Source organism: Podarcis filfolensis (assembly GCF_964270895.1).
Source record: "Podarcis filfolensis genome assembly, chromosome: Z".
Lineage (NCBI taxonomy): Eukaryota > Metazoa > Chordata > Lepidosauria > Squamata > Lacertidae > Podarcis > Podarcis filfolensis.
In genome coordinates, this window is record NC_139617.1 from 19,375,531 (window position 1) to 19,392,345 (window position 16,815).

General features: G+C 42.3%; 1 protein-coding gene across 9 annotated transcripts in view; it reads left to right on the top strand.

Moving 5' to 3' along the window:
• LOC310754289 (putative G-protein coupled receptor 34) overlaps positions 1-16,428 on the top strand; it is a 439,102-nt gene extending 422,674 nt beyond the window's left edge. For 5 of the 9 annotated variants that reach the window (XM_083596092.1, XM_083596094.1, XM_083596095.1 and 2 more), the window contains 2 exons: positions 12,958-13,073; positions 15,374-16,428. In XM_083596092.1, the coding sequence (XP_083452218.1) occupies positions 15,378-16,379 (1,002 nt within the window). In that variant the 5' untranslated portion in view covers positions 12,958-13,073; positions 15,374-15,377 and the 3' untranslated portion in view covers positions 16,380-16,428. Of the gene's footprint in view, positions 1-11,941; positions 13,074-15,373 lie in introns of those variants that run through there. The other 4 variants (XM_083596099.1, XM_083596100.1, XM_083596093.1 and 1 more) reach the window with 2 other exon arrangements.
• The last annotated feature ends 387 nt before the right edge of the window (positions 16,429-16,815 follow it).

The window sequence follows — 16,815 nt, forward strand, 5'->3', positions numbered from 1 at the left end:
GCAGACGGCAGTACTTCCGAAGTGATTTCGGGGGGTGCAGTTTTTGTTCCTTGTCTTCGTGAATGCCTGCAAAATGTACTTTATGTGCCTTCATTAAGGAGCAATCTGATGTCTGTAGATTGTTTGCTAAAAGCTGGGTTTAAAGTGTATTTTGAAGGAGACAGTTGCATTATTAAGAAGGCTGGTGAGATTTTAGGCACTGCTAAGTCAGAGGGAGGCTTGTTTTGGCTTAAAGCAGGATCTCAAGTTGCAGCAGTAGTCAGTAAATCTCAGCCTGCAGTGAATAACAAATTTATACATGACAACTGTGTGCACTTATTGCATAGGAAAATGGGGCATGCTGGCTGGAAAAGTATACTAAAAATGTCTGAATTGGCAGATGGGGGTAATTTAAAGAGTTGTAACAAGTACCTTGATTGTAATGTTTGTAAAAAGGTTAAAACCCACAGAGTCTCTTACCCCAGAAGTGACAGAGTTAGTGAGTCACCGCTACAGCTGGTTCACATGGACGTAATTGGTCCGTTTGCTGTAAGCAGGGGTGGATCGCGTTTTTCATTAACAATTGTGGATGACGCCACGCGTTATTCTTGGGTTTTTCCCATGAAGAATAAGGGTGACGTGTTCACTAAGTTTAAAGGCTGGGTGGCATCTGTGGAAAGATTTCTGTCCATTAAACTCAAAAGGATTCAGACGGACAGAGGTGGCGAATTTATGTCAAATGCTTTTAGAGATTGGTTACAAAAGCGTGGCATTGGGCATAGAAAAACGAACGCTTTTTCCCCAGAGGAGAATGGCGTTGCAGAGCGAAAAAACAGATCTTTACAAGACATGATGTTTGCCATGCTTGATGATGCTGATTTGCCCATGTCTTATTGGGGGGAGAGCATGCTCACCGCGTGTTATCTCCAAAATAGGCTCTTTCATCAAACAATAGGTACAACTCCATACTTTAAATTGTTTCAGAAAAAACCCAAAATTGACCATTTGCATGTGTTTGGATCAAAAGCCTGGGTATTAATTCCAAAACAAATGAGAAAGAAGGGAGATCCTAAGACCAAACAGTTAGTGTTTGTGGGTTACCAGGAGCTGGGAAAAGGTTTCCGCTTTGCTGAAGGGACAAATGGCATTGTGATCTCCAGGAATGCCAGTTTTTGTGAACATAGTGGCTGGGAGAGACTACATGCCAATACTGAGGTTTGGTTTGAACCTTCCCAGGAGCTTCATGACTCTGAAGGTAAACATAGAGAATCAGAGTCTGAGGGGGAGGAAAGTTCAGATAAGAGCTCTCAAGAAAGTGGAATTAGCCAGAGACCAGTTGCTAAGCAACAAAAGAGAGGTCGTAGTTCTGAGGAGGAAGGTGGGTCAGAAGAAAAATTTTCTCCCAGAAGATCTAAAAGACAAAACAAAGGAGTGCCTCCGGTGCGTTTTTCTCCAGATACTGCAAATGTGTTTAGTGTAATTGCAGAGCCCAAGAGTTTTCAGGAGGTGTTAAAGTTACCAAAAGAGGAGGCAGAGCTCTGGAAACAGGCAATGGAGGAAGAGATGTCCTCTCTGAATGAGCACAAGGTTTTTACACCAGTAGCAGCGCCTGAGGGGGCAAAGATTGTAGGCTGCAGGTGGGTGTACAAACTTAAACCTCTGGTGACAGGAAAGTACAAATACAAAGCTCGTTTAGTGGCTCAAGGATACTCTCAGAGGCCTGGAAAAGATTATGACGAGACTTTTTCCCCTACTGCTAAGGGGGACAGTGTAAGGCTGATTCTAACGCTTGGAGCAAAGAGAAAACTCCTGTTAAACCATTTTGATATCCAGACTGCATATTTACATGCATCAATATCAGAAGACCTGTATCTAGCCGAACCGCCTGGTTATGAGACAGGTTCCAATAGAGTGTTGAAATTAAACAAAGCTCTATATGGTCTCAAACAGGCTGCAAGATCTTGGAACAAATGTTTCCATGAGGCCTTAGTGTCATTTGGTTTCAAGCAGAGTACAGCTGACAATTGTGTTTATGTACGTGGTACAGGCAGTGATCAAGAGTTTTGTCTGATTTATGTAGATGATGTATTGTATGCTTGCAAAACAGATAAACAAACTAAAAGGTTTGCCAAGCAATTGTCCAGTAAGTTCAAAGTGAAAGACTTAGGCCCGGTTAGGACATATCTAGGGTTGGAAGTGTGCTGGGCCCAAGATGGCAGCTGCCTAATTAGTCAGCAGAACAAAGTTAAACAACTACTGACTACATACAGGATGCAGGATTGCAAAGGGGCAGTGGTGCCTATGGATCCAGGTTTCATAAAAACACTTCATACAGATGAGAGTCCTGAATTTGAACATCCTGATGTATATCATTCTGTAATTGGAAGTTTATTGTATCTAGCACAGTGGTCCAGACCTGATATTAGCTATGCAGTAGGCATATTAAGTAGATTGGTCTCAAAACCCACACTAAATGCCTGGAAAGGGGTAAAACAAGTTCTGAGATACCTCAAACAGACAATTGGCTATATGTTACAATTAAATTCTTCAGAGGATGAAATGTTGAGTTGCTACTGTGATAGTGACTGGGGAAATTTGCCGGATAGAAAATCTGTCACAGGACTAGTCATAATGGTCGGTGGAGCTTTAATCAGCTGGCGGTCACGCAAGCAAGATGTTGTAAGTGTGTCATCAACGGAATCAGAGTACGCCGCGTTGAGTGAATTGTGCAACGAGGTGATTTATTTCAAGCATTTGTTAACAGATTTAAATGTAAATTGTGGAGAACCAGTACAAGTTTACATTGATAATCAAGCTTGTATAACTTTAAGTAAAACAGAGGGTTTCAAATCGCGTTCCAAACATATCTCTGTAAAATACCAAAATGTGCGTTGCTGTGTACAAGACAATGTAATCACCTGTACTTATGTATCAAGTGAAGAAAATGTAGCAGATGTGTTAACTAAACCATTGGCAAAGGTAAAGAACAAGCGAATGTGCAAGGGTTTAGGTTTGCTGGAAAAATAATCTCCTACATAGGTGTATTTGATGTTAATTGTCCAGCAGAATCTGTGAGGGGGTGTTCAGTTTCTGTTAATTGGTTCTCATGGGAAACTTACAGATTCTGGCTTCACACAATTAACTCAAGGCCGTGTCAATTTACTCTTGGCAGAAAGCCAAGGTCAGCTTGACCTAGAAACTACTTACTCTGATTGGTTAACGACCAGCACTCAACTCTGTTATCTAGGGATTGCTAGCACAGTTTGGTGTGTTAGGGGTGTGTTAGGAGTAGGAGTGCTGTGTATGGTTAAGAGAGAGAGAGAAAGAAAGGATTTATTGTGCTTTGTTTTGTATGCAGAAACTCTGCTGGTTTTATTTTTCCTTTTAATAAATCCTGTAAATAGTTATTCTGAGTCTAGCTGACTAGTCATTTCCACCTCAACTAGCTTCTTCGCTGTGCAGGAAAACTCTGCTACGTTTGGGCTAAAGCCATTAGAGCTATGCCTGACACTTCAAAGTTCCATGATACCTTGCCATCTCCACCTAACAGGTCTCATGTCCTTAAGCCCTGTGAAGCTGTTCCATGAGCCCCTTTGTTCCTTGTCGTCTCCAGCATCTACCTATCCCTTAGTTGCTGTCCCTTGCTACACTGCAGCTTTCCTCTACAGGAAGCTTCAGCTGGAAGCTTCAGTGCCACAAGCAGAATGCAACAGAGATCTACTCTTATATATGAGCATTGGTGCAGATTTTCAGAGCTTCCACACCACCCAAGTGTCCCACTTTGGCCGGGACATCCTGGGCTCACAGAAGCCCTTCTGTTTGAAATTCTGGATGTCCTGCTCTGCCACCACTGCCACCTCCTCCATGGCCTTTTCCTCCACTGTCATGGCCTCTGCCATGCTCCCAGAAATGGGCTCAGCACTTCTTTGAAGCACACTTCCAAAGTGGGTGCACTACTTCCTGCAGCTGCAGCAAGTCCGAGTAGGCTGCAAGAAGACATATGGCCGAAGTCTAGCCACTGCTGCCACAGTGGCGGAGGAAAGACAGCTGGCAAAGGCAAGGGGGCAGGCGGGGGCAACCGTGGCATGAAGATTGGGCAAGTAGGGTGAGAAAGAGGACAGAGCTCAGGCAGGGTGGGTGGGATAAAGATTGTGGAGATTGGGCAGGGTGAGTTGGGGAAAGAGCGTGGAGTTCAGGTAGGGTGGGTGGGAGAAGCATCACAGAGTTGGGGTGGGGTGGGTAAAGGTCTTGCAGTTTGGGTGGGTCAGGTTGGGGGAAAGTGTGGGGTTTGGGCAGGGTGGGTTGGGGAAAGATAGTGTAGAGCATTCCACAAATGGGGAGCCACTTCAGAAAAGGCCCTTTATTGTATTGCCACCCTCCAGACCTCTTGAGGAGGAGACACACAAAGAAGGGCCTCAAAAGCTTATCGCAGGCTCAAGGTAGATTTATATGGAAAGAGGCAGTCCTTGAAGTATTGCGGCCCTGAGCCAATTAAGGCCTTACAGGTCAAAACCAGCACTTTGAATTGGGCCCAGAAGCTAATTGGCAGCCAGTGCTGTCAGGCCAGGATCAATGTAATATGCTCAAACTGTCTTGTCCTGGTGAGCAACCAGGCCACCGAATTCTCCACCAGCTGAAGTGTCTTCAGAGGCAGCCCTATGTATAAAGCATTGCAGTAATCTGTCCTACAGGTTACTAGAGCATAGACAACAGTAGTAAGGCTATATCTATCCAGACAGTGGTGCAGGTGGACCACAAACCAAAGGTCATGACAGCATGTTGATGAAAGGAAAGAGGTGATGGCAGCTTTTGAATGATCTGGCTCTAGCAGTGTAACTATGTCAGGATTATATAAAACCAACCTAGATAGATAACAGCATTTCTGTTGAATAAAAACAACAAAATTTTAAAAAATGTATGTTAACTAGAGAAGATTCAGCATATTTAACAGCAACATTATAAAAAATGTGGTCAACCAAAACAGAAATGACAAAGCCAAGCCACATAGCTGTTACGTCATTTGTGTTGGAGCATACTGGCATATATTAAATGTTCACTGGAGAAGGAAGGGTCGCCTATCCCCCAAACAAGGTTCAGTAATGGTCTGATTTTGCTTCTGTCTAGGGAGAGAAGATAGTTGGGTGGGCTGGGTAGTGTTGAAATGTTTCTCATTTGGGAGAATTACACACTTCTTCGAGGTTGCTTTCGATCTGCTGTCGATTTCATAGTCAAAGACACACCTCTTAGAAGAAGACCCTGATTCTCTCCCCCCTGTTTCTGCTTTCTGGAAACATGGTTTACTGACCCCTACTTCTTTCTTTAATTTTTCCAGAAGCCTTTGAAATTATAGAGCAGCATGCAAGAAACTACACCAACTCCTTTTATATCTGTGGGGGATATTTTTGTGGACATCTCATTGTGCATCCTGAGCTCAGACATCAACGTCAAGGACGTGATAAACGAATGGTTTCACAGCTTGTTCCCAGAGGTCTACCCATGCCTGGTGAACTCTGGCTCCATTGATCTTTCACTGGAAATGACAGGCTTGATTTTACATTTAAAATATTAATAGATGCAAAAAAATGTACTATGAGGAAGTGTGAAGGATGAAGGCATTTTGGATCTAGAAGAGTTTGATCTGGTGTTTGGAGGGCATGGTTATCTATATTATGATAACACCAAAGCCCACAATTTTTTTTCAACCATGTGATTAGGAAAGGTTGAAGAAAAATGGCAGATTAAGTTGATGGATTATGCTGAAATGGCAAAAATGGCTGGAATAATCAGAAATCAGGAAGACTAAAATTTTAGTAAGGAATGGGGAAAATATATAAATTATCTTAAAAACCACTGTAAATAATTAAAATTATTAGTAGAATTGGAATAACACTTGTAGTTTAATGTTGAATTTTGGTTAGAATGGAAATTTAATAGATTTGGATTAATAGACAATATGCAGGAGGAAAAGGTTAATATAAGGACCCACAAAGGGGAAGAGCGAAGTCCAGAAGATTCTTCAGAATTCTCTTTCTATGTTGGTTGTTTGATAATTGTTCGTAAATTTCAAAATCTGAAAAAAATAAATAATATATTATTATTTTAAAAAGGAAAAGTCTATACAATATTTGGGCAAGATATAAGGACCTTTTAGAAAGAAAGACCCAGGCTGGGTATTGCCTATGGAAGCAGTGGCAGTAAAAAGGCTAAATATGGAGAAAGTCTAGGGAACATACAAAGACCTCCTAGACTTTAAGTAAGATTTGATAAGATTGAAAAAGAGGTAAGAAACAGGAAAAATATTTACAGACTGGTTCCAATATATGCAAGTGAGTAAGAGCTTTAGAAAAGAGAAAGAGAAAGTATTTGCTGAAGAGGGCTCAGAATTTGAAAAGATACTAATGGGAAACAAAAAAATATAAAATATATAAAATCCTACTAGACTGGGAAAACAAAGATGAGCTAGTCAAAGCTGTGAAGATACATTGGGTGATTGACATTGGGCATAATATTGAGCTTACCGATTAGGAGAAACTTTGGAATAAAATGATTTTTTTCCTGCTCGCTTTGCAGTAAAAGAAAATAGACAAAAAATGTACAGATGGTATCTGACACCATCAAAACTTGCTGAAATGAGTAGAAGAGGGTCCAATCTATGTTGGAAGTGCTCTGAGGCAGAAGGCTCCCTGATGCAAATATGGTGGCAATGTAAACACGCCAAAAGATATTGGGACATGGTATACAAGGAATTTTAAAAAATGGTTGGCTACTGCAAGAAAACAGGATGCTGGACTAGATGGGCCATTGTCTTGATCTAGCAGGTGGTTCTTATATTCCTAATGGAAACACATTCACTGCCACAGGGGTGGGAAGACTATATATAACCTCCTAAGATTATACAATAATCTTATAATTATGTGAGGAGGAGGAGGAGGAGGAGGAGGAGGAGAGGAGGAGGAGGAGGAGGAGGAGGAGGAGGAGGAGGAGGAGGAAGAAGAAGAAGAAGAAGAAGAAGAAGAAGAAGAAGAAGAAGAAGAAGAAGAAGAAGAAGAAGAAGAAGGGATGCATTGTGGTGATCAGTGCAGAATTCCGTGAGTTGCCTTTCAGATTGATCTACTAATTTCTGTGCATGTAAATGGGCAAATGATTTGGTGCATTCCAATGTCTTCTTCCACAATGACTTCAAGTTGTGTTTCCCATGAACTTCTGTTGTACATAATAGGACTTGCACACTTTTCCCTGGAAAGGGAAAGCCAAGTCCCCTTTGCTTTTCAGTTCCTGGAAATCCTTAGCTGTGGCACATATGGAGACAACACCTCCTTGAAGATCTTCCTGCTTGACTTCTCCACAGGACCCTGGCAGCCCATCCTCAATGGCTGACTATTTTCACTCTGATTGGTTCCTATCAGCACAAAGGGTCAGACATCTTATTAGTGGTAAAAAATCTCCCCTTTCCTGCTCATTAGGTGGCTTCATGATGCTGGAGACAGGGACCTTGCAGGGAACCTACTGCAGAAATAGTAATGGGTCTTCAACCCTTGGCCCCACACCTGCATCATGTTTTACTGAGAAATCTCTGGGTGAATTCTGCTGTATTGGGAAAGGATTCTGCCGCCCAGTTGTTGAATGATCAGAAATAAAATTGCCCATTAAAACATCCTGGTTGCTTATTTCTCAGTCTCACCCATCCTTGCCTATGTCCACACCACCTTGAACTTACCTGATTTTGAAAACTTAGAAGGATCAGCCTTGCTGAGTACTTGGATGGGAGGAGAGCCTGGAAATAATAATAATAATAATAATAATAATAATAATAATAATAATAATAATAATAATAAATTTATTTATATCCCGCCCTCCCCGGCCGAAGCCGGGCTCAGAGCGGCTAACAACAGTAAAATAATACAACATTCTAAAATCATTTCATTATAAAATCAGTTCAAATCAAATTAATGGCAACCATTGGGCTAGAGTTCTGTGAGGATTGCCAAAGGAGGGTGTCAGGCTGTACCTTGGCCAAAGGCCTGGTGGAACAGCTCTGTCTTGCAGGCCCTGCGGAAAGATGTCAAGTCCCGCAGGGTCCTAGTCTCTTGTGACAGAGCATTCAACCAGATCGGAGCCACAGCCGAAAAAGCCCTGGCTCTGGGTGCTTTAATGGGGGAATACTGGGTGCTTTAATGGGGGAAGGGCTGTAGCTCAGTAGCAGAGCTCCGACCTTGCATGCAGGAAGTATCACGTTGAATCCCCAAAATCTCCAAGTGGGGCTGGAAGCGGTTTCCTGCCTCCAGCCCTGGAGAGTCACCCCTAATCTGCCTAAATGAACCAATGGTTAACTTGGGATACATCAGATTCCTCTCTACAGCCTAACAATATGCAGTCAACAGCTGAAGCTATACAAAAACACACCCACTTGCTGGATGGGAGAACGGGCCAGGAAGGTACACAGCCAACCTCGCCCTGCCCTTCTGTAGGCCTGCCCTTCTAACTTTTATACAAATTGAAATGTCCATATAACATATAATACCATGCAATTCAAGCAATTTAAGTTCCATCTAATACATTAAAGAATAGCTTAAAAACAAACACAAACCACAAACTGTGCCAAAAGTAGATTCTGACAATTATTCTAGCACTGCACCACTCACACCAATATTATATTTTAAACAATAAGCAAGAGCTCTACTTCAAACCACTGTGGGGGTCAGGGAGTTAACCTCAGCCAGCCCACATTTTACCAGCTTCTCTGCAAAAATATCATTTGTCAAAAGGCTTACTGAAATAAATATACAAGATACACTGCAGGGGGTTGGACTAAATGAGCCTTAGGGTCCCTTCCAACTCTACAACTCTATGATACTATGTCCACAGTATTCCCCTGATCCATGAAGCTTGTGGCTCATTCTTTTTGGGTGAAGACAGAGGCAAAGTAGGGGCCCAACAATTCTGCCTTCTCTCTGTCATTGAATAGCATTGAATAGCTCATTCTGTGTTTTGGCTCACCTGAACCTTCTCCCTGCAACTGTTGGCTGATTGTGTATATTTTTCTTTCATGATTTCTCTTTTCTTCCATCCATAAGAGCCAACTCCTAGGGGCTATGGGGGCTTTGGCCCCCACAATATAATATTTGAGGGGGCTGAGCCCCCACAAAGTCGATGGGCATTCCCATTCAAATGGTGTGCAAGGTGGGTTACCTGGCCCAACAATATTTTATTCAAGTTGTCACCCCAGCTTCCATCTCTTACATTTCAGCTCATCTGGGATCTACTTATGCAGCCACGCTGGTTTCTTTAGGTGTCACACACACACCATTTCATTAAAATAATTTGTTATAGAAAATTAAGCGATGAAAGAACAAAGAAGGAGAAAAAAGTGCAAAAAAAATACATGGGATTTCACTCAGTAGTTCCTTAAGCTTTTTTTTTTTTAAAAAAATAATATTTATTACTTTTAAAGATTACAGAAAAGGGAAAAAAGGAAGAAAACAAAAAAGAAAGAACAAAGGAGAAAAGAAACAATACAATACAATATATAAACAATACAAAACACAACCTAAACACATTAAACTAAACACAATAAACTAAACTAAACAAAACCCTAGCCCACCCTAACCCTAAACAAAACAAAACAAAAACCATTTAAAAACATACATCACACCTTTTCCATATCTTTCATTCCCTTATTTCCTCGACCTCCTCTCACCTCCCTTTTTGTATTCCACTTCTATTAATTGTTTCAGCAAATCCTTTCCATCTTTCTCTATTTTCTATCATAATATAAATATCTTAACATATTTTTAACCTTATTTTCCATTAAAGATAAAATACTTATATATGCTTAACTCCTTATAACATTTCTGCTAAGGCCATAAAAATTCATTCCACCATTTTTCTATCATTCATTAATTTTACAATATTTCTATATATACACTTTAAATTTTCCAATCTTCTTCCACCATCTCCTCTCCCTGGTTTCGGGTTCTGCCAGTCCTTTCCATCAATTCCATATAGTCCATCAACCTGGCGATCTTATATCCGAGGCTCTTAACTCTTTTCCAGGTCCCTTCTGCAGGTCTTCTTCATATTCTTTAATGCTAAAGAGCAGGTCTCGGGGAGACTCCGACCCAACAATACTTTAATTCCTTCTGGACAGGTCAGCCAAATTTCCATAGTTGAAGCTAAGATCCATAAAGTGTTTCTGGACATGTTTCAAGATTCCTCCAAATCCAAAGGCCCCCAGAGCTTCAATCTCCTCCAAACCCAAGTCCATGTCCCAGAAGTCAGTTAATCCCTGCATAGAGGGATCTTTCCAACTTTCCTTCTTCAGTCCAAGCCGGGAACCCATCCTCAAAATCTGACTTTTTCTAGATTCAATCATAAAAGGCCTCAACCTATAGTCCTCAATTTGCTTCTGTAAAACTAAGGATCCCTCTTGTATTACTTTAGATTCAACAACAGCTTTCTCCTTCTCCTCCACAATTTGTCCTGCCAAAGTGGATTCCTGTACCAAGTCCTGAATTATTTCTGTGTTGGTGCTCACTTTTTGTCTCAGATTAATCACTTTTTGTCTCAAGCTATCAATTTTAATAGTCATATCATCTGTCTTGTTGTGAAGCTGTTCCAGCGAATAGCTTATCTTGCATAATACGGTCACTATGGCTTCTGTCAACATTCTTAAATGGTCCAAGGTCATTTCCTGGTTCTCACAATTTCTTATCTTGCAGCTGGAGATTCCCTAGTTCCACTCCTGTAACAATTTCAAAAGCTCCCTCTAGAGGGAGACAGTCTCCACTTGTATCAATCCTTTCAAAGATAACTCAAGCAATAAAGATAGTTTCAATTTTCAGTTACTTTTCCTCCTTTTTAAACGCAGAAGAGGACAATGGAAACAGTATACTTCTCTTATTTAGTTAGCTGTCAAATACGTTCTGTTCACAGTCAATGAACTCTCCCAAATCGTCACTTTTTCTAGCAGCCCTTTTCCAGGTTCAGAGCGGTGGTAATTTGATTTTTCGCCCTCTCCTGCAGGGTCGCTAGGTTCAAAATTTCCCCCCTCTTCTCCTGCTTCCAAGGGGGGTTTGGTGTTTTTATCCGATGGAAATTTAATTCTTTACCAAAGATTTTCCATGACTTTAGCTTGTAACGTCTTTGCTTCAAACTATTTACAAAAGAGGAAGGCGGACTTCCTGTTTAAAACCTTCCCGTTTCGATGCCAAATTAAGATATTTGAAGATCCAGTTTTCCGTTCTACTCACGGGTAGTTGTTTAAAGTCCAATTGTCCACAGGAAAAAGTCAGCGCTCTCCGGCAACAGCAATGTGGCTTCACTCCGTGAAAAAAGCAGTCGATTCGAAGCACCGCGCCACTCACCCCACGTCGCTCCGGATCCCCAAAACAGGGTTTCCCCGCGAGTAGGGGAGGCGCAAAAGGTACCAGCCGAATCCCAAGTTCACAAGCTTCTCCCGCCTGTGATTTCAGTGGGTCTCCGCCTTCACCGTGGCGGTCAGACCCTGGTTTCCACGGAGCAAGTTCCTCCTGATCGGAGGAGCTCCGCCATTGCCAGAGGCGCCAACCCAGAAGTGCCGTTCCTTAAGCTTTTTGAAATCAGCCTTCTTAATTGCCTGCTTATAATGAAACCCAAGAGGAAATGATACTTCCTCCCAAGCTCCCCAGTACTTTCACTTTGTCAATCAGTTCCTCCCTGTTGGTGAGGATCCCCTTGTTGCTTCTTCCACCTTCTGGGAAATGAAATTGTTAGTGAAGCAATTGAGGAATTTGTTGGACCTTGCATTCTTGGCAGAGTTTGAGTTCCAGCAGATATTGGGGTAGCTGAAGTCTTCCATGACTACTACCTCTCTCCTTTCTGAATGTTTGGTAAGGTGCTCTAGGAAGGCATCATCCATGTCCTCAGTCTGGCTTGGAGGTCTATAGCCAACAGTCATAGTAAGATCACTGTTGCTTCTTACTCCTACTCCTTTCCTATTTGGTCTATCCCTTTTGAATAGGTTGTACCCAGTGCTGTTTTTCTAGAAAAAGGGATGCTGGAGCTCACCGTGAACTCCCTTGTTCTCTGAGAATGGCAATGGCGCCCATCTGAGAGGTGCCAGAGCTGAATTCTGGAGAGCTCCAGCTGGAGGTGGGGGGAGGCACCAGTTTCTATATTCCAGTCTTAAGTCTCATCTCACCAGGATTCAGTAATGACTATTAGGTCATATTTGCCACCCAGTATTAAGAGCTCAAGTTCCTCTTGCTTGTTCCCTGTATTCTGTGTATTAGTGTAGAGACAGCTAAAATGAACAACTAATGTTAAGGTGATTGCTAAGAGGTTGCTTTATTAAAATTACATTTTGTTTTCATTGTATCATTTCAAAAGGCCAAATGTGCTACCCTTTAAATAGGCCAGTTACAATTTTTACCAAGGAAAGACTGGACTACAACCAACACAACATCCACCCTAGCAATTCCACTCCCCCCTGTCCCTAAATCCCACATCAGATAGTAAGAGTTCTGAAGCCTCACTGGGATGTTTTTGAGGTCTCCCAATGGGTAGGTTGTGGGGGTTTTTTTGGGGGGGTTGCACTTTGTAAAAATTGAGGTTTCTCCAAGCCTCTTGTATATGTTTGTGGCTATGTAAGCAATGAAACTTACAGCTTTTAACATTGAAAACAGAAGGAATTCTGAAAATTGCATGCTCAGATGCATATGTATCTCACCCCAAGACACACATGCTGTATACAAAGCACACAAGGAAAACACCATCACTTCTCATCCTAAGCCCAAGTGTCCACTTCCTACCCCCTCTCCATCAGATTGCTTCTGTATCCCTTTGCTGAAAAGCAAGCAAGCAAGCACACTCTTTCACTTCTGCTCTTTCTGCAGCAGGCTCAGACACTGTTAGATGTGGGCTGATTTTTGTAGATTTGCTCTTTTATATATAACAAAACCCCTCCCACATACCAAACCACTTCCATCTCTTTGCTGACAGTATAGCATCTTGACATTAGAGGTGAAAGAGTCAGAGACACTACATGAAATTCTGTCACGAGCTCGTTGGACTTTTTAAAAGAGCTGGGACATGTGAAAGAAGCCGAAGCTGCAAAGGTAGGCAAAAGTTGTTGGTTTGTTTTTAAGCCTAGAATGGTTAGTTTAAGCTATAAGCTGGAAAACCAGGCATAGGTATGGTTTTTGATAACCTTCATATTACTTGGAGCTTTATGATTTCAATATGTCTGATTTCTGAAACTTGGGTATTTTTTCGCTTCTGTCCTGGATAGTGTTGTTTTCTTGTTTATTGTTTTTGTCTTTGTGGATTTTTGTAAATAAAAAGCAAATATTTTTGTTTTTCAGATTGTAAATAAAACTGAAAAATGAGAGATGGTATAGAAATGGGGGGGATAGCATTTGCTTACAAACATTAATAGTTAAGATACCCAAAGATGCTGGTATTTAAAGGAAATTGCAAAACCTTCTTCTAAGATAAAAATGTGCTTTGTAATGGCATGTTTTGCTCCTACCATAGGAACACATGAAGGTGCCTTATATGAAGTCAGACAATTTTTCCATCTAGCTCAAAGTTGTTCAAACTAACCAGTAGTGGCTCTTCACGGTTTCAAGCAGGGGTCCCTTCCAGCCTTATCTGGAGAAGCAGGGCATTCAACCACGAGCCTTCTGCATGCAAAGCAGATGCTGTACCACTGAGCTCTTGCCCACTCCCATATATTGGCAGAGATATACAAATATAGAACCAATTCTGGGTTTGCTTGTCAGTTTGGAAGTTTTTGCTGGCAAATCTCTGTCCACAGACATTAGACACTCTGAAACAGTAGGTTCATCATCAGGGGCAGTTTTAGGTTTAATGAAGCCCTAAGCTACTGAAGGTAATGGGGCCCTTTATAAGTCCAGCTGTCCTTTGTCAGCAACAAATTGTCGCTGTTTTTTGTGTTGAATATATGCTATATGGTAATTTATGGACCTAGTAGGTACCTAAAGCCATTTCCACATAACAAAATATGTATTTTATCAAAGTAATTGTTGAACTGAAATTACAATTAAGAAGAAGTTATATTTTAGGGAGCAGGCTAGCAGGTGGGGCCCATTACTTACATCATGGGAGTCTACACAACATAAAACACTGTTGCTGTATGAAGGTTTTTATTTTATTTGTTCTTTATCTTATATTTTGGAAATGTACTCCAATTTTTTTCTTTAAATGTTTTTGGGGCCCCCAAGAGAGTGGGGCCTTAAGCTATAGCTTGTTTAGCTTATACATAAATCTGGCACTGTTCATCATTAAATAATGTGATTAAATAGTTGGGGTTCTGAGAAAGTGGTGCCACGTGGGGAGGGCAGAGGGGCAGTGGATCCCGGGTGCATTGGGGGAGTGCATCTTGCTCCTTCTGCCCTGCCAGCCCTGTGCTACAGGGCTGTGTGAAGAGGACACAACAGGAAGGGTGCATGCCTGTTGCATCCTCCTCCACATACCGCTGCAGTATCACAAAGTGGTGCAGCGCTGGCAGGGCAGTGTGAGTGTTCCCTTTGTGCCTGCTAAGGGCTGCTGGTGCACAGGGGTGCAGTGTGGCCCCACTTGGCCCAGGTGAGCGGCATGTTGGAGATGAGGGCTTGACACAGGCTCTGTTCACCCTCCGCAGCCTGTCCCCAGGGCATGCATGCACCCACCAGCAGCTCATGCAGTGCCCCTGGTCTGAGAGGTTCCTTTTGTTTTTGTTTTGGTTCTGTCACTTTCCCCTGGAAGATCTGCTGTTTACTGTTGAATTGGAACAAATGTCCATTGGGTTTTCTGTGGATTGATGTTCTGATTCAGCAGTAAAACAGTGAGTTTTCCTGGGGAAAGCAATGGGACAAAGAAAACCCCTCTTGGACGCATGACTAGAAATCATGGGACAAACAGAATAAATCACAGGACAAAGTAAGTGCACATGAAACACTAGTTATGCACAGATGCATTCATTCTGTGCAACTTTGGTTCTGGTGTGTTAAAACATAGCACTTAAAACATTTAATTGTAAATTTTAGATTTCCTTTAACTTCTTAAACAAAACATATACTGAGGTTTTGTCAAAATTTAAATGATTAGGTAAAAGTCAGGTGGACTAAAAATGATTTAAAATAACATGACTGCACTGTCAGGTTTCTTTACAAAAATGGCATCTAGTACAGCAATCAGATATGCAATTTCCACATATGAGATCCATTTGGTTGAGCCAAACTAACATGGCTCAACAAGCTACCGCAATGCCTTTCATTGCATAATAGGCAGATATGAATCAGCAACATGCTTGATGTTACCAGAGATGTTTGCAGCTAGAACAAAGATGGACCAAGTCGTTTGTGGAATCAACTAATCATCTGCACCTTGGTCCCACCCCCCTTTTCTTTTGCAGAACTATGAATTTCCTTTCCCCTAATGACCATCTCCCAAGGAATGATTCTAATGGATCAACTTGTGAAATCCAAGATGGCTTTCTTGCAGGGACTCTGCCTGTGATGTACTCAGTCATCTCCACATTTGGTTTCTTCAGCAACATGCTGGCCCTCTGGGTGTTCCAGTTTGGCACACAGAAAACAAACTCCATCACGGTGTACATGAAGAACCTTGCCATCTCAGACCTCTTGCTTGCCCTCTGCCTGCCCTTCCGGGCTGCTTATCAAAATGAGAGTGGCTCTCCCATCCTGTGCAAAGTGGTTGGCACAGTCTTCTATATCACCATGTACATCAGCATCCTGCTCCTCAGCCTTATCTGCCTGGACCGCTACCTGAAGATCATCTGGCCCCTCCAGCAGTTCCGGATCCACAAAGTACCTCACAGCACTTCTGCCTCCAGAGTGGTATGGCTGCTCTGCATTGCCATAATGCTGCCATACTTTTTCAACAAGGGCAACAGCAACGACCCCTGCAGCCACAAATGCTTCCACTTCAAGAAGAGAGGAGCTCTGGCAGCAGTGCTCAACATGACAGCAGTGCTCCTTTTCTTCTTCCTGTTGCTGTTTTTCTTTTACTCTTACAGCAAAATCTCTCTTAAGCTCCACACAGCATCCTTAAGGAAAAGTAAGCGGGTTAGCAGCAGAACCACTCTGAAGATCTCTGTGGTCCTGCTTGTCTTCACAATATGCTTTGCCCCCTACCACGTGGTCCGAGTGCCTTACATCTTTGCCCAGGTAGGGGTCTTTTCTGCTGCAGAGAGTGTTCAGGCCCTCCACTTTGCCAATGAAGTTGTCCTTTGCATCTCAGCCCTCAACTGCTGCTTCGACCCCATTATTTTCTTTTTTCTGTCCAGCAATTTCAAGAGGGCTCTGCTGGCAGCCACCCATGGAAAACTGAAAGGAGCTCTTCAGAAGAACCCAGACATGTCAGGCAACAGAAAATCCATCACAGACTCCAGAATGTAGGTGAGCTGAGGTACAGGATGAGCGACTGGTTGTTGGGCAGTATGGAAGATATGCAGCAAATATGTACCACTTTTCAAGGAAGCCAGACGCTAGGCTAGGGAATGGACATATATGCACAATCCAAACAGGGGTGCAGAAACCTCTTCTATGTGTATGGAATGTATCCCATTGTTCAAAGGTAGGAGTCGCATCCATTGATCCTTCTGCTTTTGCCTATAACCCCAGCCATCTCTGGTTTGTGGTTCCATGAGAGAATGCAACCCTCAGGCTAAAAACAGCTCCCCGTCCCAAATTCAAGCAACTGAGTCCTATTACCATGCCTCTTTGTTTTCATATACATTCAGTAATACCTTCCTTGGCTGGTGGCTTGTATTTAATTGGTTTTAAATGTTGCCCTACAATGAAAATGTTGCACTTTTCTTTAAGACGTTGTGGT